The sequence below is a fragment of the Gossypium hirsutum genome, chromosome D08 (genome assembly GCF_007990345.1).
Source record: "Gossypium hirsutum isolate 1008001.06 chromosome D08, Gossypium_hirsutum_v2.1, whole genome shotgun sequence".
NCBI lineage: Eukaryota > Viridiplantae > Streptophyta > Magnoliopsida > Malvales > Malvaceae > Gossypium > Gossypium hirsutum.
In genome coordinates this window covers 50,959,563-50,983,518 of record NC_053444.1, presented here as the reverse complement: position 1 = coordinate 50,983,518, position 23,956 = coordinate 50,959,563, and the positions used below count along the sequence as shown (strand labels likewise).

Genomic DNA, 23,956 nt, shown 5'->3' with positions numbered 1-23,956 from the left:
CTTGGAATGAAGCTCGACTGAGTATCTACAATTAAGAAACTTAAGAAGGTTGAGTACCTTGAAAACAACAAAAAGAAGACTAATGAAATGGTATTGTGAAATAAGCTTAGGATTCCACTCCTTTAGAATCAAAACATAGTAGAAAGACAATTAGCATCCTCCATGTCACCACCTTCGAAGACAAGTTTTCTTTTTTGTTAGTCAAATGTCAATTTTTATCTAGCACTCTTATTTTAAACATATTTGGATTAATATGCTTTGATCTGACATGACTCTTATTTTAAATACATAGAAAATAAATAAATATTTTTAAACATGTCAAATTCATCCAAGTTGATATTTAACGCTGAAATTAATGAGTAGATTAAAAAAATCTGATTGGAACAATACTTTAATGAAATAATTTAAGGGTAAACTATTAAAATAGTCACTTTTGTTTACCTCATGTTATATTTTAGTCACTTATCTTTGAAATGTTACGTTTTAGCCACTTACGCTAACATGTTGTAACATTTTAGTCACTGAGCCTTTAATTATCGTTAACGGTAAGCTGATGTGGCACGTTAAATCATCATTTCAAATAAAAATTTTAGGTTTTCGTTTTGAGCAATTTAATTTTGTTCTTTTATATTCTTTTAACTTTCCTTTTTTTTTCTTTATTTTCTATTTTTTTTTGCTTCTCACTCTCTTTGATTGATCTACCCAATTTAAATTGTGCAAAAAAAGTATAAGTACTAGTTTTAGCAAATGGAAAACATAGAAAAAGTACGTTAAAAGAAATAGAGAAGGGAGAAAAATAGAAGGAGAAGAGAATGGAAAAAAAAAAGGGAAAGTTCAAAGAGCATGAAAGAAAAATTAAATAGCTCAAAATGAAAAAAATATAAGGACCTAATGTATAACTTAACCTAAAATTTTTGTTTGAAATGATGATTTAACGTGCCAGATCAGCTTACTGTTACACCGTTAACGACAATTAACGCTGAGTGACTAAAATGTTGCAACATGATAACGTAAGTGACTAAAATGTAACATTTCAAACATAAGTGACTAAAATGTAACCTGAGACAAATAAAAGTGACTACTTTTGCAGTTTACCTATAATTTAATTGGTATGTTTTAAAGTTTAAGGATTAATTTAAAGCTTAACTTATATTTTGAGGGTATTTTAAGAAATTAACCCTTTATTTTGGTTAAGTTAGCCTGACCAAACACGCCCTTCCCTTTTACCTGTTCTCAATGTAAGTTTTATTTTTTTGATAAACACAAAGTGCGGTTCACTCCTCACTCCAGAGTCTCCAATGATGAAATAAAAACGCAGTCCTGAATTATTTGAACTCAGAAATGGAAGAGGTAAAATCAACCAAGAATGCACCATCGACCCAAGATCCAAATCCTCCGCAACAGCTACCTAGCAAGAAAAGATCTCTAGACAACTGCAACGACTTCAAAAACTCCAAGTTTTTCAAGATGCGACGTCTTCTCAAAGATCTTCGCCCTCATTTCATCGATGTAAATTTCCAAATCACTTCCCTTTTCTTTCTGGGTTTCATTTTTCCTTTTGCTGCTTTTGGCATAAAAAGAAAAACCTTCTGTTGATCAAGTTTCGGTATAATTGGGTTGTAATTCTTCAAAGTCTGATTTGAATTCATAAATGATTTCTTTAATGTAATTTTAACTGATGGAATAGTTGTTCAAGTTTAAATCTTGACCAGTAGTTCAATATTTGTTTGATTAGACTGGACAATGTAAAGGGATGATTCTCTAGTGTGAACTTGTATAGTCATATACAGTGTGATTGTTTTCGTTTTATTTTGTTGCTTGGCTATTCTCACTCAAGAATTAACCGTGCTTGAAAATTGAAATAGCTTCATCAACCTGGAATGCATGTTTGAATTATTTTTATCTTCACATAGCTTTATATTCACAGGGCATTTAATTGATATATGTTATGGACTTTTTTATGTTTCTTGAAGGTTCTTCGTACGCCTGATTTTCGAAATTCTAAGGCTGCCAACGAAATTAAAGAAAGTAAGCGAATGACACACACACACACTGTTAAGTTTTGAAACTGTTGGCTCTGTAATTGTTGTAAACTGTTGTCATGCATGGATTTGATCTTTATTGCTATCTATTTGCTTAGGATATCGGAAAGGAAAGGGATGATTCATATTGTTAGTTTGTTTTTCATTTATTAGCTATGATTAACTTCGAATATTTCCTGTTGAATCACTAAATTTTATGTAAAGTCACAAAATGTTGCATAACTCCAATTCGAGTTAGCCTACTACTCTGAGCCCTATTTGACTTGTTTAACCAACCTGTTAGATTAGACCATAAGGATGGCATGGTAGTGGATGGTGCAAGTTTGGATACCCACGTATTCAGATAATATTTGGATATTAATATCTAACCCGCTACCAACCCTAGTTAGATATTGAGAAAATAGTTGAGAAACAGAGTATCATCAGGGCAGGCCTGCCCTAACTTTCACATATAAATAGTTTATTCCCAAGTTTGGCATAAATTATTAATGGGTTTTAATATCCCTATGTCTTGAATCTCTTCTTTCATAAGCATCCATTCTCTTAAGGTGGCATCATGTATTTATGTCTGATTTACAATTTGGGTTTAATGTTGTTTTGAATTCGTGATTTACAATCTGCAGATATGAAGCTTTTGGTGGAGTTATACAAGCAGGTAATGGCTGAAACAGTTCCCATAGAGAAATGTAATAATGCAGCAGTAAACCAACCAGTGCCAAGTGAATCTGGAATGAAGCAGAACCCAGAAGAGCAGCCACAACTTGTTAAGCCGGCAATATCTTCCGAAAACAATGCTTTTCGGTCAAGTAGTGTCTTAGATAAACAACAATCCGAAAATGGTGAAGCTCCCGGGTCATATATTGTTGGGGGATCAGCATTCGGGTGGAACTTTATCACCTTTACAGGTAACAAATCAGTCTATTATGGAGTAACCAAGGAATTATTTCGTAGTGCTCAAGCAAGTTTAGGTGAGTGACGTGTTTCTGATATGTATTGTTGGCTAAATAATGACTTTAACAGTAAATGCTTTTGGAGCTCTACCTTAATATTAACATCAAATGATTGTAGTGAAACGTGCTTATTAGGGTTTCAAGACGTATGTACGTATGTATGATTTTTTGCATTGCTCGATACTGATCTTTTTTATTAATAGCATTACAGAATAAAGAAATAAAGGCTGGAAAGCCCCTGGGACAAAGGAACAAGTAAAGTCCATAGTTAAACATAATGTAAAGAATCGGTACGATTGCTTGATCGAAAGTCCAGTAGTAGACCAAGAAAACTTGTCGTATCCTTACATCTTAAGATATAGAGGATGACAAAATCTCGCATCCTTTGAAGAGGCGATGGCCTCGATCAGGTCTCCCACCAAGAAAAGTTGAGGGCCTACACAAGGCCAAGATATTATTTCTCCAAAAAGTCCTCTTTAAGCCGGAAAAAAACAAGCGGAGGCAAAGGAGACATCCGACAACCAACAAGGAAAGGGAGAGGAGGAAATGGAGGGAGAAGAAAGGGAGAGGAGGGGTAAATGGGGAGATATGGAAGAAAGAGAGAAAAGGGAGTTTGGGAGAAGGCCAGCATGGAGGGGGCGATGATGGGTCGCCCACTGGCCACCAAGGAAGCGCAAAAGGGTAAGACCAAGGAAGAGTGAAGGAGGAGAAGCGTTTAGGGGAAGAGTTTTTCACAATGTATTACTTTTAACGAAGTAAAAAATTACAGATGCTCGTTTCGTTGTTATCCTCAAAAAGTTCCTCATTAGTTATATGAATGGAGTAAATACGTAAATTGCAAAGTAATTAGACACAGAATATTAATGTTTATATGTTGTATCAGCTAATCCATAATATCAATATCATATAAACACAAAATATTAGTGTTCATTGATTAGGTCAAGTCAAGTCTAGGTTGGGTTAATTTATAGTATCAATATTATATGTACTTAATCTTGATTTGGGTGAAAATATAAACCTTAAATTTTATACAAACTTAATTCATAATCATATTATTACTGCCCTTGATGTTGATTTTCATCTCATTGCCATTCTTATCAAAGATAATCTCAGCCCCAACCCATTCAAATGGACCCAACGGTGGTCAATGGCCATAATGTCAGGCCCAAAAGTTACCAATTTTCGCGAAAGAACAAAAGGTTAGAAGGCAATAGTGAGAAACTAGAAAATTTAAGAGGCGAAAACGCCAAAAAAAAGAAGTACAAAACCCTCCATGTCCTAAAAACCAAATAAAGAATTAAAAGAAAAAAAAAACCACCCAGATAAAGGTTAGGGTTAGGTTTAAGCACAGAAGAGGAAGAGCAGTGAAATTGGAGGCGGTGCCTACAAAGGAATATGTCGAAGAAGAATAATTTATCTCGTAGGAAAAAGCAGCACGAATTCGATCTCCAAAGTACGAATTTCTTCAATTATTTCCCCTTTCTCCTTTGGGTTTTCTTTTCAGTGATTTATGATTTTGTGTTTGTCTTGTCGAATTAGGGGAGAGAGAAGAGAAAGAAAAGAAGGTTAAGAAGCTTCAAGCGAAGAAGAATAAGATGAAGGTAAAGCCTTTTATTCTTTCATTTGTTAATAAACTTTATTTATTTAAGGACTTATATCATGAATAAATCTGTAATGTTAATTAGGTTGATGGTAGTGAGAAGAAAAAGAAGAAAGGTGGAAGTGGGTTTCAAGTAGGGAAAAGAAAATTGAAGACCAAGTTAACTGAAGTTGCTAAAGCTAAAGCAGCTCAAGCAATGGAGCTTGACAAATGAGCTTCATGGTTATGTAATTTTAGAGGGAATATTCAATATCCTCTTCTTCTTCTTCTTCTTTTTATTTCTGTTAAATTTTGATTATTGAGATGAATGCATATGTTAGCTTGAGAAATGAGAATCTTTTTGGGTATGACAGCATAATATTGGTTAATGAATCTATTTTAGCAAATCAATTTTCTTAGTTAAAAATGTATATCAGTTTGGAGTACATGGAAAGTGAGACAATATAATTGCTTCCATTGATGGTTGTTTAAGTGCTAGTGTGCAACAGTGCGTTAAAGAGGATGGCAATACTTATGAATGTTTATATTAAGGTTTTAGTAAATTTCGCTAGCTGTTTGATGAAGTTCAACTTGGCATGGTAGCTTACCCTTTTCGTTTAACAGCAAGTCAAATGTAATGTTTTTGTTAAAGAGTTTTATGATCTATGCTGTGGCCAATGATGGAAATTTTGGGAAATACTGTTGACATTTGATGAATAAATTTGGAAAGATAGGAAATTGCTTTGCATGTTTGCATTGTTAGTAATGGGTAGATGGGGTAAATCAAGCCATCGGTTCAGTTGCAATCTTGCATGGGTTTTTAGTTATTTGGCATAAGATTTAGGGTGGGTGGTCTGGTTTTTTCATAGTTCATACTTCATTGTTGAATGGTCAAATATTGAATGGTATAGAGTTTCATATTGTTGTCTTTCTTACTAGGAAAGGACATCTAATGAAAAAGTTTAGCCAAGACACATTAACGTGCCTCTGATCAAATGGGTTTGAGCTTTAGATGAACTTTTTTGCTCCTTGTTTTTTGGTTTGAGAAAGGACCATTCATAGATTAAGGAACAATTCGATACGTAACATGCCCTTCGGAGTCGGCTTGGATCAAAGGGATCAAACATTCAATGGGAAAAGCATACAAACAAAAGTAGAGTTTGCATCCGCGACAGGCGAGGGCATCCGCATACCTATTTTCTTTGATGTTCGCATTTTTTTCCAAGGGAAGCCCATCACGTAGAGTCCACAGCTCTGCCTTCACAAACTAGAAAAAAGAAGGGTTTGAAGTCCATTTCATCATCGACCAGTCTAGTCTTCGGAATTTTTTCTAAACAACTTGCTCTGCTACTATTGTTGTGTCTGCAGGTTAGGTGAAATGTGAAACTTTTCAAAAGTCAAGTTTGGTAATAAGAAAAAACCAAAGCAACTTGTCTTGACATTGGTACTAAAATGTCTGGACCTGCCGACCATATGCCTAATTTCACCATTTGAAACAAATTTTAATCTTCTAGTTCTTGATTTTTTTTAATTTATCTTTTTTTGCTGAAATCAAGCCAAAAGTGAAGGCAAAATCATTAAAGACGAGAGCAACTCAGTACGGCAACCTATGTTAGCTTTTTCAAGGATAAAGTAATATTTAGTCTCTTTTTTTTATATTGATTTTAAATTTTTCTCTCACATTAGTCTGTTTTCTTTTAATTTGATCCCAAAATTTGATTCTATCAAGATATGAAGACATGATATTTTGAGATTATGTCATAACACTATTTGGAATTTTTTAAAAAAAAGTTATAATTTTTTTAGATTTTGTATAAAATTTAAAAATTTTTAGATGATGACATGGCACTATCTTAAAGTGTCACTCTACTATATTTTAATGGAATTCGTGTTTAAGGACTAAATTAAAAAATATTAAGATCCAGAATTAACGTGGACAAAATATATTCGAGGATCAATTTAAAAAAATTATCAAAATTTGAGTCTAAATGTTATTTTATTTTTTAATGCACTTTACCCTAAAAAAAAGTAAATGAGTCAACCATAGTCTACGCAGAATAATAGACTAAGAAAAGCCACCAACAGTACTTATTTTGTCCGGGATTCGTTGATGGTTTGTCAACGTCATCCTGCAGGGCGAAGTGATAAAAAATATATAAAGATTTTAATTTTTATTTATTTATAAAGTATGTTGTTGTTTTGATTTTTATGCTATTTCGTTGAAATATTTAGTTGATTCGTTTAAATTATTTATTTTCATTTTATTGTGATTTATTCTTAACAAAATAATTAATTTAAATTTGGCCGAAAAGAACTTCAATATTTTATAAATTCAATATAAACTATTATCAAATTATTGTGTATGGTTTAATTGATAGTTATATTTCGTCTTTAAGAAAAAGATGGCAGCTCTACTTTCTCCCGTAAGACTTTTTAACCCATCGCAATTAGGATTATGAATTTAGATATTCGTTTCGAATTTTATAAATTCAGAAAATATTTGGATTCAGATACTAAAAATATTATTTGTTGTGGATATTCATTATTCGAATCCGTATTCGATAATCAAATAATAGATGCGAATATCCAACTCCAAAATCTGTCTTTGCTTACCATGCAAATCCAAATGCAGATATCTAATATAAGGTTGAAATTTTTTGTGGATTCAAATATCCAACATAAGGTTGAAAATGTTAAATTCAGATTTGGATATCTATTGGATATTGTTCTTTAATTCAAATTCGGATTTGAATAGTAAAAGTTGGATAATTTGTGGATTTAGATTTTAAGACAGATTTGCGGATTCGGATTCGAATAATCCAGAATTTGCAAATATCCAAACCGCTATCATCCTTTATGATTATCTCCTAACATTGAATTTAATATATGAGTGTATGACAAGCTCTTACCTAGTGGTAAGTTATATTGTACTTTTAACAGAGAACGTAGATTCGAATTCTGGAAAGTGGAAACCATATTATTGAAAGAGACAATCACAAATTCTGAAATAAACCATAAACAGATATTAAAGATATCAAATATATATCCCAAGATCGTCAACTGAATTTTAACTCAGTTGATACTATTACTATTGCGACAATTAAAATCACGTAAATTTAAATACACTTAAATGTATATTTTCTTTCGATTTAAAGGTTGATAGATTATATAAAAGTAAACTTTATATTAACATATATATCACAGGCTTTTAATTCATTAAAATAATAAAATAATAATAGTTGAAACAAAAATGGAGTTTTTGCTAAGTAGAAAAACAAATTCCAAGCAATAACAGTTTTTGGGGGGACACGGATACACCCACGAGTATTGTTGATAAATTCCATAATCAGTACTCTACCTCTCAAATAGTTCCATTTTCCTCCACGACAACAAGGAGTTAAAAGTTGACTACTTTCATTCTTGTTTCAATATATATATATATATTTAATTATACGAAAATACACATAAGTTTATATTTTATATTTTCTCATGATGTTTTTTCAGAGCTTTAAGAAAATTGGTGACTATTTTTCGACTAATTTTTTTATCTCGTACGATGCATGAGTTGATTGTGTGTATAAACTTTTGAAATATAATATAAATATAATTTATTATTTAATTATGAGAAAGAAAATTTGAAAGATAAAATTGTTATAATATGTATATATATATAATTAATGATTTAGAATCTTAATATTTATAGAATATATATGATATAATCTTTTTATTCGTTAATAATTAAGAATCATTGAATCATTTTGTAAGTTTATTATAATTTTTATGAATGATGTGAAAAATAATTTAAATAATATTATTTTATAAAAATATTAAAATTAATAAGTCATATTATTATGAAAGATGCAAAATAGATAATTTTAAAAAAAAAATAATCTCTTATAGATTCTGGTTATATCAAATCTTTTTTTGATATAGTGTCTAGAACTACCCATAACCCCTCCTCAACCTATAAATAGGAGGATAATGCGATTCAGCGCACTCGAACCTACCTCTTCCTGTATTGGCAACAATATCCAATCGAACTAAGACTCAATCAATAAGATACAAAATAAATACTTGAATATAATATAAAAAGATACAATTATTTTATTCTACAAATAAAAATTTGAATAAGTGATATGATACTATTCAATAATTTTGCATTGCGGCTAATTACTCAAATAAATCTTCCATTCTCTAATGTAGCAAGTTGTAAATAATGATATGTTAGGAAAAATATAAAAAAGTATGTAATTAGTAAATATATATTTTTTCAATTATAATTTCTAAAATATATTTCTGTTAAACTTCAGGTAAAATTTCAAATATATTTTTATTTAATGTTTTAGGGCTTAGGAATTTTTAAATTTTTTATTTTTAATAATGTTTTTAAATAGTATTCAAATTTTCTTTTAAAAAAGAAAAAATACAAATGAATATTTTTAAAAAATTAAATGACTAATTAAATAATATTTAGTTTTCTTTAAAAAGTTTAGTAGTATTTTTTTATTTTTTAAAATTTCGTATACGTTTAAAAACTTTTTAATAAAATTTTTAAACATTGTTATATTTTATTTTTAGAATTATGAAACCTTATAAAATCTAATATTTCATTAACATGTTTTTTAAACACTATTGATATTTTAATTAACTACTTAAACAATATTTATTTTTTGAAATTTTATTTATACCTACTATATTATTTCCTTATTAAATTTTTAGCAGTATTTGAAAAAAAAATTAAAATTTGTTTAATTTAATGATATATTCATAAAAGTTTTGAAGGATAAATTATTTTGAATTATTTTTATTTAAAATTTTAATGATATATCTACAATTTGATTTTATTGAATAACAAATATAATGAATAATTAAAAATTAAAAAATAAATATAAAAAATGAGAGAACGTCACTTGTCATAAATTTAGTGTATGTACTTTGTTATATATATTTGATAAGAGTATGTGTATAAAATGCTTAAAATGCTGAGATTATTGCAAATATTGAAATTTCACACCGAAAATAGAGGAAAATGGAATTTTGGTTTCCCTTAGTTTATGCATTTATTTTTAAATAAAAAAAATATTGTTATAAATATTTTATTGTTAAAAAGATATTTATGAAGATCAAGATAAATTTAATGTACTTTAAAATTTCAATATTTATTAAAAATAAAATTTTATTCATTTATACTTCTTGTATTTATAAATATAGACTTCAAAGGAAAGTACGGTAAACATACCTCTGGCCGCAAAGAAAAAACCGTTCTCGCTAGACTTAAGGATCGAACTCGCTCGCCCAATTTTGGAATCTAGGTTTTACATGCGAAGAGAAGTAATAAATACAATGTAAGCTTGATTTCAATCCTTTGGGGCTATCACTTGCTTTTGCCACTTGAATATTCCAAAACTTTGATGTTTTATAAATTCATAAACTCCCATATCATATTTATTCTTTTAAGGATCGAATATCAGGCTTATTGTTCGAGGTCATAAACATAATATGCAGAGATTTGCTTATTTTAAATATTTTATTTCTAAATTTACTTTAATTTTAATTTTAATTCATGATTAATTATTATCGATTTGATTTCCTTATTTTATTTTTATTTTTTTGAGTAAGTTTTAAATTGATAAGGAGTCTCCAAGTTTTTTTTCTTAATTGATGTATGATTGCGAATTTTTTTTGTCTTAAATCTAATTGAATTATATAGTTAGATTATTAAATATTGGTGAGTTCATAAAGTTTACTAATGAGCTGCAGCCGCCAGACGTGCGAACGTTTGGCCTGGAAATATTGCAGCAAATAAATATATAATTAAACAACAGTGTCTGCAAGTATACGGGTCAAATTATAAAATAGTAAAGAATATTGCAACGAAACACTCCGGGAAGCTTGAAAAGATTTTAGATTCGAAGTGCAGTGTCACGACACATAGATGTGGTGTCGCGACATCGCTCTAATTTTAAAAATCCTGGGAGTTTCGAGGTTCGGTGTTGTGACACCACCATTATTTTCTCTATTTTCGAGTTTTGGGGCATGTCGGTCCCTCCATTTTACTCCTAATCCCAAATAAGTCCCTAATAGGTTCCCTCTAACTGTCTAAGGCCTTAATCCTATTCTAATTAAAACTTTATACCCTAATTAAAATCCAAAAATAAAAATCCCGACGTTCAAATGTACAAAATTTTACAACAATCATTCAAAGTTTCATGACGAAATTAAGTGTGGCTACCGGACTCATCTGGTAGCTCTCACGTTCCATGCTAGTCATTTTGCTCCTTTGGCGATCATCTTGATCTGTCCAACATGTGCCTTTCAATTTGGGGTCTTTCCACTTCTCGCGCTCCCTTGATCCTTGCTTTCCTATACACATCAAGCTTGAATCGTACTTTTGACTAAGGTTGTTAGAGGTGTTAAAAGAAATTACATAACAATCCTCCCCAACTTTATTTTCATATTCCACATTTTGGGAATCATGGCCATATTTGAATATTTCTATTTCACCATTGATCTTTATATTAACTCGTTCTTTTCAATATCAATGGTTGATCTAAACATAACAAAAAATTACCGATCCAATAGAATAGGAATATTTTGGTCTTCCTCGAAGTCCAAGACCACAAAATCGACAAGAATTGTAAAACCCCTCACCTTAACTAATATGTCTTCAAGTACACCTTTAGGGTGTAAGAAAGACCTATCGGCTAAATGTAATGTAATTTTCGTACTTTTTAGCTCCCTAATAAGAGTTTTAAGTATGTGGATGAGGGCATTAAATTAATACTAGCCCCTAACTCACAAAGGGCCTTACTGAAATGTTTGTTCCCTATCTCCACGGGAATTGTAAAACTTCTTGGATCTTTCAACTCCGGGGATATTTTTTAGGCAATTATGGCATTACAAGAGGTGTCGATTTTAATTTGCTCACATTTCTTTATTTTCTTATGCCTATACATGATTTCTTTTAAGTATTTGGCATATTTTGGTATCTTGTCTATTAGCTTTAAGAGTGGCAAATTTATGTTAAGAAATTTAAAAATATTTAGAAAACTTATGAATTCCTCCTCATCCTTTCGTTGCTTGTCCTCCAGCCTCGATAGAAATAGTACGTTCTTTTGCACTAGTTCTGAGCGTGGAGTATTTTCAGGCTTAGCTACCAATTTGGATCTTCTCTCAGTGTAAACTTTCGTTTCAGGCTCATCAAGGTTTTGGTCTTCCGTCTCAACCTCACTTTCCTCCTTATTAGTGGGCTTTTTCGAGTTTACTAAAGTTTTACCTGAACAAAGTGCAAATGTATTTACATGCTTTTCTCCGTCCCTCTGAGGATTATTTTCAATATTACTCAGAAGACCCGTGCCCATTTGCCTCTGCATATCATTCAACACACTTACGATATTGCGCATCTCTTTCTTTAATTCGACAACATCGGTACGAGTTTGTGCACATTCAGTCTTTATGTGTTGAAAGTCGGACCTCATAAGTTGTATCTCATTTTCAATCTAGTCCAATCATTGACCATAACCAGCATGGTCATTACCCATGGATCTCTCTTGAGATCTTTGTAAATGAGTGGTTGATATTGAGGGTTTTTTCAATTTAGAACTGGGTTTCCACTACCTTGATTACGTCCCCACTTTAGATTTGGATGGTCCTTCCAACCAGGGTTATAAGTGTTTGAATAGGGATTTCCACCCCTATTACCCAAGTAATTCACTTTCTCTGATTGGGTCTCTGAGTATGACGTGTAGCTTCAAGCAACATCATTCATATACGGCTTAACAGTGGTCTTTAGACAATGTAATTTCTCTAAAATCTATTGATATTTGTCATCTTCCTTAACCACCTTAGCTCTTGACGGCTTTTGGCTATATGAAAAATGCTCGTTAGGCCACATGTATGAGTTCATTGCCATGTCCTCAATCAATTGACAGGCTCACTCGTAGGTATTGTTCATGAAGGCTTCGATTGACGCTCCATCTAAGCTAGCTCTCAAGCTTCCATCCAATCCATTATAGAAAATTTGCAATTGTAGCCAGTTTTGCATATTGTGGTGTGGGCATTTCCTAAGAAGCAACTTGAAGTGTTCCCATGATTTGTATAACGTCTCACCTTCAAATTGCTTAAAGATAGCAATGTCACACCTTAATTGGATGGTTAGACTAATGGGGGAAATTTGTGTAAGAATTTCACTGCTAAGTCGTCCCATGTTGTTATGGAACCCGACTCTTGTGAATCAAGCATTCATAGGCGTTGTTGTAAAGTGAGAATGGAAAAAATCAGAGATGGGTCGTGTCATCGGTCACTCCGTTGTATTTGAATGTGTCACACAACTATAGGAATCTCTTTAAATGTTGGTTCGGGTCTTCTATCATATTACCATAAAATTGCAAATTATTTTGTATCATTTGGATGATGGTTGTCTTAATCTCAAAATTGTTTGCGTTGATTGTTGGCCTCTTGATACTACCTCGGAAAACGTCTAAATTAGGTAACGCGTACTCGTGCAATGTTCGCTCTTGTCGAGCCATTAGTGGCTCTTTTTGGAACTGTGCTGGTAGTTTGATGTGTTCTTTGAACAGTGGGTTTCCCCGCGGTAATTCAACCACCATGGGTGGGTTATTTCGCATTTGCTGACGAGCTCGCCTTAAGATTCTCTCCAGTTCAGGATTTGGCTCGATTAGAATGGTTCCACTTTGAGTCATACACTGAAATCAAAGAGTAGCGGAAATAAAATTAATAAGTGCAAAAAATAAAATAATATGACTAAAAATAAAATTTGTATCTATAATCCTAAATTTTCCTATTAAAATGAAAAAAATTAAATTAAAGTCTAATGCCAAAACCTCCCTGGGAACGGCGCTAACAACTTGACCGCCGCCAAACGTGTGAACATTTGGACTGAAAATACTGCAACAAATAAATCTATAATTAAATAATGATTTCTGCAAGTATACGTGTCAAATTTTAATATAGTAAAGCATGTTACAGTGAAACACTCAGGGAAGCATTCCGAGGATTGTACCTAAAGGAGGTTGAATTAAACTTAGATTAACTTTCTACACTAACAAGGCTAAATAGTACTAATCTAAAATTATATTACGCAAACCAAATTAAAACGGGCTAATTAAATTAACATAAAATTATTTAAAACAAAAATCAACCAATTAATAATTGGAATTAAATCCAAGAAAATAGGAGATCAACTCACTTTAGTGGTCCTAATTAACTTCAGAACTTGAGTTTTTTTGAGTTAGCTATTAATTAACCAGTTATTACCTCTTGGCCTCTAACTATTAACTAATCGAGCAATACATGCTTACCTCTCGGCCTAACTTTCTTGACCGGGATAAATTATGATTTACTTGATAAACTTATCTCTCGATCTCGTTTATCCTAAACTACTTCCACTTAAACATGAATTTTTTATATTCAATTTTTTAAAATAAAAAATCTATTGTAATGTTTAGAAACCCATCCTACTAGGTCTATTTCATTCTTCGAAGTGAATGCAAGCATAAAAAAGATTAAATAGTATAATCATCCACATGATAAGTGGCATATAGTAACCATTAAAAGTGGGAACATAGTAATAAATAACGGAACAATGAGAGTTCTCAAGATAACTCTTCAAAGGATAGAAATAACTTACATTATTAATGTGATATGAAATATCATTGGTGACATACTTGTTGTATGCCTAAATATTTTGTAACAATGAATATAATCCATACAGATAAAAATTATATTATTTTCTACTGAAACAAAATTAATATTAATGCAATATTTGAAAGCTCCAAAAAAGCTAATAGAGTATCAAAATTTGTGATGGTTAATGCATTGGTTTTAAAATATATTGACTATAATGGATCTTATATTGAGATTGTGAATGAGGAAAATTATATTTAGTATGAATCACTATTGTTATAAATACGTACATCTTTTGATAGAGAAAGATTCAGTAAATTATGTTATGCATAATATTTGGATACCTCTCTTTATTTTGAAAAGGATAAGGAAAGATTGAGCTTGATTGTGAAATATCCACTTGAATTTTGGATTAATTTAAGAAAATGTAACACCCAAACCTGGCCTGGACGTTATGGCCGAATCTGGCGATGTCACATGGTAGTGTGTTTGAAAATCGTAGCTTGTATTGGAAAATCGTAACTTTGCTAAATACATTTTCCGTTTAGAGTTCTTTCATTATTATTTATTAATTCTAATATCGTGTTAATTAATCAATCGAAAGCTTCCAAAATGTTTAATCTATGCAGAAGCTTTTAAAATAGATTGCGCAATCATGCGTACTTTGTTAAAACGTTTGGCTCTTTTGAAAACTCGAGTTTTCCTAAAACTAGTAGTTATAAATTGAAAATCCCAAATTTAAGAAAAATCCTTAGAGGCCACATTTAAAATAAAATTCCCAAATAAAATTTAAAATCATAATTAGGTACGAAACAGAGACAAATAAGGTTATAAGGCCACCGTTGAGTCATTCGCCGCACCGATCCGCCCAAGCCTAGGGATTACCTGTACATATAAATCAGAAGGGTGAGTTTACGAAAACTCACTGTGTAATCCCCATATAGAGCAAGCAGACAAAATGCAGCCAAAGTCTGGGCTTAAGCCCTTTCAGTACCAGATTCAGTTTCAATTAGGGCCTTAGCCCAATTCAATACAGAAGTAGTCATGCATTAGGGCCTTGGCCCATTACAGTAACAGTAATCAATATAGTAACAGAAATACTGTCACAAAATCCTACCCAGCCAGCCTCTACACACCACCTCCGTCCAACCCTACACTCCATGTGGGGATATAATCAACCCACCCACCCCTACACTCTAAAAAGTACCGAATGTGGCACTAAACAATGGTTTGTAGCTGAGCTGCAAGTGAATTAGGCTCGAGGCCTTTCAGTACACTTCCTCCGAACAATGCCAACCCCCAACCCAATGCAATTCAATACACAAATATGACATGCTATACATAATAGCATGCATGTAAACCGACATACAATATCAAATCATTGGGACATCATTATGCTTAATCATATCAGTCATACAATCATTTCAGTTAACTAGGGGTCTAGGAAAGCTTACCGACCCTAGAGTAGGTCCACAGTCGATTCAGGCAACCCGTGCAACCTTAGCAATTAAACAGTGAAAATGGGCCTACAAGTCCATGATGTTCGGCTCGTGTATCGCATACGGCCATCCTTGTCGATTGCACGTCCGTGTGGCGTCGACAACATGATTTTTTAACTTTTCACCGATTTCAGTTTATAGTGTTGTAGTTACACACTTGTAACATTTTTGACACAAAAGCAACTCCAAGAAATCCTGAACCTAAAATTGACCAAAATACTACTCAGTTAATCACTTAACCGATGAATTAAAATTAACTCGAACGCTTCAAATCAGTTTGCTTACGAGGTAGTACTCAGTTAATCACTATTGAGCGATTGAAACTTACCCCCAACGCTTCAAATCGGTTTGCTTACGAGGTAGTACTAGAAGAGTCTCGATCCAAGCGAAAAGATGCTGCCCAAACAACAGAATAACCCCTAGTTAGAAACTTAACATTCTCAACTACTAACCACATAAAATCACTTACCGAAGTTGTCTACGAAACGCCAAAATAAGGAAAAAAGTGCGATCACAGTCGAAATGAAAGGAGAATCGAAAGAAAAATGGGAAGAGAAGGGTAGGTTTCGGCAAAAGAGAGAAGAAATCCCAAAGGAGAATCGGCAGAGTTTTTGAAGAGAAACAACGTCAAAAAGATGAGTACTTACCGAACTATCGTAGTTAATCGAGGGACAACAAAAGACCGAATAGAAAGAAGTTGAGGAGAAAAAGAATGGGAGAGCAAAGGAATTTCAGTAGCAAGGAAAAACAATGGACAAGGAAAATGGCAGCAAAAGGGAGAAAAGAAGAAGCGAAAATTGAAAATTTATTTTTGGGGAAAAGAAAAGGGAAAAAAATATGAATAGAATTATTCGATAAGAATCCCAATAACCCCAAAATCCCTTAATTCCTTCCTAAATTCACTCCATCAAACTTCCACTACCCAATTGGAATAATTTGAAACTCCTCCATCCTATATTTTTCTCCCCAAATCATTCCAACACCTCCCAAAACTGTCCACCAGTTCCTCTCAACTACCAAATTTAAATTCCACTCAAACACTTCAGCATTTCGGCTAAACCAAAACACCCACACGGCACAAGCAGAAAAATAAATCCCATTTGCACAAATAGGGGTTCGAACTTCAGACCTCCCACTCCTTTGCTCTCTACTTAACCACCAAACCAGTAGACCCATTCTGACATATTTTACCAACATATAATTATAAGCCTACTAACTAGTGATAGGGCTTTGTTCAGAAAAATAATTTTTTTTTCCAAGACAAGGCTTTGAACTTAAGACCTCATACATACACCCAGAGCACTTAACCATTGAAACAAATACATAGTTATGTCATAAATACACGTAAAAAAATATACAAACTCGTATCTGAAACTCATATATGATAACGAGAATATTACAAATGTACCTAAATTTGATGTAAAAAGTTGTAAAATCTCTTATCTGAAACTCATTATGATCGAATGCACCTAAATATGCAAGATTTTAAAATTGTGAGTTAGTATTATAACTCTACAATGTTTAGGATAAGTTCGCAATTAAACTTATGTGGGAGAATATTACAAATGAGAGCTTTTTAAAGAAAACTTTTTCAACTTTTCACGCTTCAAATGTGCTATTAAATAACAAATTATTAAATGAAAAAAACCATAAAGCTCGTCCTATTAGATTTGTTCCATTCCCTAAAGCGAATGTCGCAATATATAAAGACGTAATTTTTGACATGGATGTAATAAGTGGCTATTTAGTAATCATAAAATGGATGATCATATTAATTCTTCTCACCACTGGAAGTGTTAAAATTAAGATAAATAAGAGAAAAACAAGAATTCCCAAGAGAACCTTTTAAGGAGTGAAGATAACTTATGTTATCGAAGTTGTATAAAAGGCCATTGGTCGCGTACCTATCATACAACTAAATATTAAGTATGAATTGCATCCTTTTTATGGATTGTGACAGTAGTTACATAATTATTATATTTCTTACTAGTAATAATTCTTCTCATCACTAGTAATATAAGAACAATAGTTCTCAATATAACCGTTTAAAGAAGAGATATAAAAGATCATTGGTTATGTACCTATCATACACATGAAAATTTTATTATTCAATTAATATTTCTTAAAGGAAATGAAACATGTCTCGTAGACAATACAAAAGAAGCATTTTTCTTGTTTAGTTACAAACGAACCAATCTTTGATGGTACAAAATTATTTTATGGCTCCATAAGAGCTAATATATTGTTACCCTATGTTCAATCTGATAATGAAGCATGCTAATGTTTCATAATACAAATTTAATTCAAGGCTGCAAGAGAGTTAATACATTGTTATCCGAAGAAATAAAGAGATACTTAATGCATTATGTGTTGGATCTAGTGCCCTAAGTGTAGTATTTTCATCTATGTACACTTTTATTTTTCGAAAAAATTGGTTTAATAATATCTATTAATTACATTAATACCCTTTGTATATTGTCTTCAATGGTTTTTGCACACAAAGAAAAATGGAAACAAATATTGGCTTACTGGTTATCTAATGTTTAACTAGTACTAAGTGGTATTATGTGGCCAGATCATAATACGAAAAGACATCTTGTATTAGTAGATGAACCTAAACATGTCATTAGTATTGTAACAACCCGTTTTTCAATGGTGTCAAAAACGATGGTTTCAGAACCCCATTTTCGATGTTCGAGCGCGTAAATATTATAATAATATTTACGAGGTTAGTACTAAAGTTTGGTCCTTAAACTTTTTCAAATTGATAGTTAATTAATGTATAAAGTCTAAATTGTAAAAGTGGTAAAAATTAATCATTATGAATTTGCAAAACTGTTAAAGTTTCTAAAAGTTGTAACCCACAAAATAAGTTAATTAAGATTAATTTTAATAAAACAAAGGTTAGTTAAGTTAATTATAATTAATTATAAACTAATTAAAGTATATAAGACGAATTAAAATTAAAACAAAACATTTTCTCATGTTTATCATCTTCTTTAAGAATGAAAGAGAAAATGATAGGGTTTCAAAACATCAAAGTTTCAGTTACTAATTGGTTAGTTCAATTTAGTTATTTTCTTATAATTTTTATGTTTTTGAGATCGTAGAAGCTTGACTTAGCTAGCCCATGTACCAATTTGCAAAACTGTTAAAGTTTCTAAAAGTTTCCATTGTTGAATGATAGAAGAAATTGGTACTAAATTGTTAAATTTTAAGCTTAATAGTGAAAAGGACTAGTTTGTAAAGTTTAATTGCTAGTTTTTGAACATAGGGACTAAAGTCTATCAATTTCAAAATTAATGTGAAATTGATGTAATTTTAGATAATATAAGGTTATAGAAGGATGTCATTGAGATCAGTTCTGAAATTGAGGCTCAAAATTTGAAAATTATAGCAGTTTCGACTTTAGAAACTAAATTGAATAAAATGTTGAACTTTAGGGGACACCCGAATAATGAAATTGAATTGATACATGCATATAATGGGGTGATATAAGATGTTTATAATTGAAAATTAAATTGAATTATTATATAGATCGGGAATTGAACGAAATCGATGATAATTGGGGAAAAGGCAAAATTGTTGATTAGTCCTTAAAGATGCAATTGGTTGCTATTTTATCAGGTAAGTTCATATTGTATACTTGCATGTAAGTTTTTGTTTATTCGAATTATAAATATATGTATGTTTAATTGAAATTTGGATTATTTGCGATTTGGTAAAAAATGTGAGACTTTGAGTAAATTGTAAAGAAATGTATATGAACTTATATGTTGAAATTGCCCTGATGAACTTAGTAAAGGTCTTGTACATATGGATATGAATTGATTACTGAGATCTAGTATTTTTTTGCAAACTTGAAGATACATGTGACATAGGTTTAGCTTAGACGAGTAACTTGATGTCTTTTTAAAGGTTTAGCCCAGACAGGTAACCTATCATGTAAATTTAAAGTTTGGCCAAGTAGTCGAATGTGTCACTAAAGGTTTAGTCCAGACGGGTAACCTGACACGAATATATGTTCATCTGAGACGAGAATTTGGTATATTGAAGATATTTGAGACACAGGTTTAGCTCGAGTGAGTAACCTAATGCCAACTTAAAGGTTTAACCTGGACGAGTAACCTGACATAATTGTATATATTTTTAGCTTGAACGAGCAATTGTTGTATCGAAGATACATGTGACATAGGTTTAGCTAGGATGAGCAACCTAATGTCAATTTAAAGATTTAGCCTAGACAGGTAACCTGAACTGTATATATATTCAACTTGGATGAACAACTGGGGCATCAAGATACCTAAGTATGATATGAGTTTCATGCATAAATGATAAAATGTTGAATTGGACTTGAATATTGATATGGAGTAATGTCATGAATATATATATATGAGATTTTTATATTTCATGATTGAAAGAGATTGAAAATTGGATATTCAAAATGACATGAATTGGTTTGATATATGATTGAAGTTGCTATATGATTTAAATTCATGATAAGCTCACCTTGTTGTTGTTGTTGTTGTTGTTGTGATTTGCCATGTTTAGATAATTTATGTCAAGCTAGTAGCTTATTATTTTTGAATTGAAAGTAAGGTAAGATTTTTTTAAAATATTTATGAACTTACTAAGCGTTCGATATGCTTATCCTGTTGTTTTCCCTTTTCCATATAAATTACCAACTTGTGAAATGTGTCTAGCGGATCGGAGAGAAGCTCACGCTATCTCGTTATTGATTTGGTAGTCTATTAATCATTTTGATGCTTGATTTTGTGGTATGTATATAGGTGTTATGTTTTTGATAACATATAAGTTGGTATAGTTGAACATTTTCTAATGTTTGAATATTTGGTAAGGTTAAAGCCAATTTGTACATGTTTGTTTTGCTACATTTTGATCTATATGTGTCGTGTGTGAATATGCTAAGCGAATTGCGCAAGTGTACACGTCAGATCAAGTAATAAAGTGATAAGTGAGATCGTCTCTACAGGGATTGGTTAGGTATAAATTGGTCAAGTTATTATAAAGGAGTGTGTTTAATGTTATGGCAAAAACAATAATAAGAATGCACAGTTAATTAAGGAATACTGATGTAAGTAATATGTGAATTCTAACAAATAAATGAAAATTCGATGACAAGATAAGAGTAAGTATGCAATGGAAAATACGAGAATGGCTAAGTGAATAATATGTAAACAAGTAACAAATAAAGATGTGAAAATAGAGATGCTACAAAAAAGGTTAAAGGATCTACGATGTTGAATCGTAAGGTTGGGATTACTGAGAATCTACCCTTGTTAACCAATAATTACTTGGCAAAATCAATCTTATTCTACTACTCGAAAGAGATCTAAAATGACCCGTTTCTTTCGAGAGCAAGACCTCAAGTTACCTTGCCTAAAGCGATATATGTCTATAGGCCTTTAGCATGGTACGCAGAGTTGTTTTTGTTTTCTTTCTGTATGGAACATTGCTCTATGTCTAGAGACTGATAGAAGTATTCGGTCGAATACTTGCTCATACCATTCAATTTCAATCTAACTAATGTAAACTTGTCAGTATTAGATTAATTTCATAAACATGTTGCACATTCATCCATGTCTAGTGATTATACGCATGCGATACATAAGTATCATTGAATGAAATAGTAAATTAAAACTAATCTAGGCTTTAGCTATTAAAGGAAATAAATGTTTTATCAAGCAATCTCAACCCTATGAGATTAACTCATGGGTTGGTAAATAATATCCAAATTCAAAATAACATTCAACATCATTTTCATCAATTAAGATCACAAAGAAACAAATAAAGAAGAAAAAAAAGAACTTAGGGAAGATAGCTTTTGTTTATCCATCCCACAACTCTGGTGACGTAATATCTTGTGATTGCCTAGAGGGATTGCCTTCTTGTTCTTCTTCTTTTCTGACTTTGCCTTGTTCTCAACCGTTATCCTCTACTTTCGTCCAAGGATTTTTCCAATTGTCTCTCTAACCGTCTCTTTTTCTCCCTCTCTCTCTCTTCCATTTTTTCCTCTTTCTTGTTGGGTTTTATACTTCTTCCTTTAGAGTAGGTCCATCATCCCATGATCCCATGATCTTTCTCCTCCTTTTTAGGCTGATTTTTTGGTACATGCACAGCAAGGCTGATAACGATTAAGTGTTGACTGGGTTGCTTCCTGGCATTGCCACGACATTCGTGTTGGCAAAATGTCCAACCTTTTGCCACGACAAACCTTTACTCCTTTACTTCTTTTCCTCATTATGCACCTACCACTTAACAAACAAATCCTTCCCACAAACAATTAGAAGTAACATGTAATAACATTTAAGCATAGTCCAAGCCTTTTAATGCAATTTTCTAAAAACACTAATGGAAAATCCTAAAATGCAACTAAACTTACCTAAGTATAGGTAATTAATCAAGTCTAAAGGCATAAAATATAACTCTTTTCAAGACTTATCACACCCCCAAACCTGAGTTATTGCTTCTCCTCAAGCAAGATATGTATGAATGCATCTATGCAAGATTTTTCCATCACACATAACCACCTTGAATTGCTAGTCTACTCAAAGAACAATATATGCATCAGTTCTGAGCAATATTTTTTCTCCAAAAACTTGTTCAAGTGTCAGAGGTTTTTGTAACAAAGGTAGTGTAGAAAATTTCAGGCCATAGCAAGCATCTCCTAATCACTTAATTCATTAGTTACCTAAAATCAAGTTGCTCTAAGCCTCTCAAAATGTATATGTACTATTCATATTTGTTAAAAAATAAATATGGGGGATGTAGCATTCACAAAATTATTTGATTCGATAATCACAATAGAGCAAACAATGAATTATCGAGTACTCAATCATGTCAAAATTTAAGTAAAAGTCACTCTTGAAGCTAAGGCTTTTAACTTAGAAGATGGATGTAGCAAACAACTACCTCTTTAGCTACTCAGCTTGTTACTACAGTGGAGTACCCCCTTTTTTTTCATTACACACTCTTACTCAAACTCACCTTTCTAGTCAATAGCACGATGGAGCAAACAAAGTAATGCTGACTTACTTGGCAATTCTAAGCCTTGGAGGTCCTACTGTCCTTTATTTAGGTAATGCTTTAGCAATTTGATTGAGTTTGGCTTCAAAAGTCCCTAATTTCATAAAAAGACACTCGCTACAGTCTAAAACTAACTGAGGTTAGGACATCTCATGTTTAGGAGTTAATTTTCAAGCAACTCTTCTAAGCTAAATTCACCTAATCCATTGTCACATGTTCTAGGGGTATTGAAGAATTTAAGCTCATTATCAAACATCACAAGTAAAGATTGTACTCATCATAGGCAAAAAAAAACTGCAACAATTATGTGTGCCATGTCAAAATGAATGACAGGTGAACCAAAAATTAAAACATGCTCAACTAACTATTTAATGAAAAACTAAATGCTTAACACACCCCCAAACTTAAGGGATGCATTGTCATCAATGCATGTACGAATATACAATAGAAAATGTCATGGAAAAATATATGAAATGCATGATGTATGAAGGGAAAATAACTTTCCTGGCTTGGATCGGAGTGTAGTTACTTCATTCTATCCTGCGTGTAACAACCCTAACCCATATCCGTCGCCGGATTAGGATTAAGGAGTGATACTAAATATCGAAATCTTACACTTAACAGAATGAACCAAATATCAAGCTGTATATAAATATGTGTCTTGAATATGTAAATATATATTTAAAATCCTAATTTATTTCACCTAATTATCAAAAAACAATTTATTCGCCAAAAATATAAGTCATTAACAATCCACACCAAATATCAATCATGCTTTACTAATTAAAAATTTTATATCATTCAAATACTTAAAACATTTTAAAATTAACATTTATCAATACATATCATATGCCGAGCCAATATTAAAACTACTATTTGCATAAATTTATTTCATTAATAAATGATTAACTATGTAACATACTACAAACATAAAGAACCAACCCTGTTTTGGACAGCAATTATTCATCAAATTGGACAGCAATAATATGTTCTAAATGGACAGCATTATACATCGAATTAGACAGCTTAAATATACTTAAAATTGGACAACTTTATACATTAGAATGGACAGCATCAATATACTTAAAATTGGACAGCATTATACATTAAAATGGACAGCATCTATATACTCAAAATTGGACAGCATTATACATTAAAATGGACAGCATCAATATACTTAAAATTTGACAGCAT

The 23,956-nt window shown here is 31.7% G+C and overlaps 2 protein-coding genes across 4 annotated transcripts; both read left to right on the top strand.

Annotated features, from left to right (window-relative positions):
• Positions 1–1,210: 1,210 nt before the first annotated feature.
• Positions 1,211–3,779, top strand: LOC107900888 (uncharacterized). 3 transcript variants are annotated; one of them, XM_041098294.1, is made up of 4 exons: positions 1,238–1,509; positions 1,974–2,028; positions 2,666–2,947; positions 3,196–3,779. In XM_041098294.1, exons 1-4 carry the CDS (start codon positions 1,342–1,344, stop codon positions 3,249–3,251), a joined length of 561 nt encoding a protein of 186 aa, XP_040954228.1. In that variant the 5' UTR covers positions 1,238–1,341; the 3' UTR covers positions 3,252–3,779. The 3 variants fall into 3 exon arrangements, with proteins under 3 accessions (XP_016682138.1, XP_040954228.1, XP_040954229.1); XM_041098295.1 differs by having other exon boundaries at positions 1,240–1,509; positions 3,204–3,779; XM_016826649.2 differs by lacking the exon at positions 3,196–3,779 and having other exon boundaries at positions 1,211–1,509; positions 2,666–3,173.
• A 441-nt stretch (positions 3,780–4,220) lies between these two features.
• Positions 4,221–4,978, top strand: LOC107900890 (mediator of RNA polymerase II transcription subunit 2). The gene is made up of 3 exons (XM_016826651.2): positions 4,221–4,445; positions 4,532–4,593; positions 4,678–4,978. The coding sequence occupies exons 1-3, from the start codon at positions 4,388–4,390 to the stop codon at positions 4,804–4,806; spliced, it is 249 nt and encodes an 82-aa protein (XP_016682140.1). The 5' UTR covers positions 4,221–4,387; the 3' UTR covers positions 4,807–4,978.
• The last annotated feature ends 18,978 nt before the right edge of the window (positions 4,979–23,956 follow it).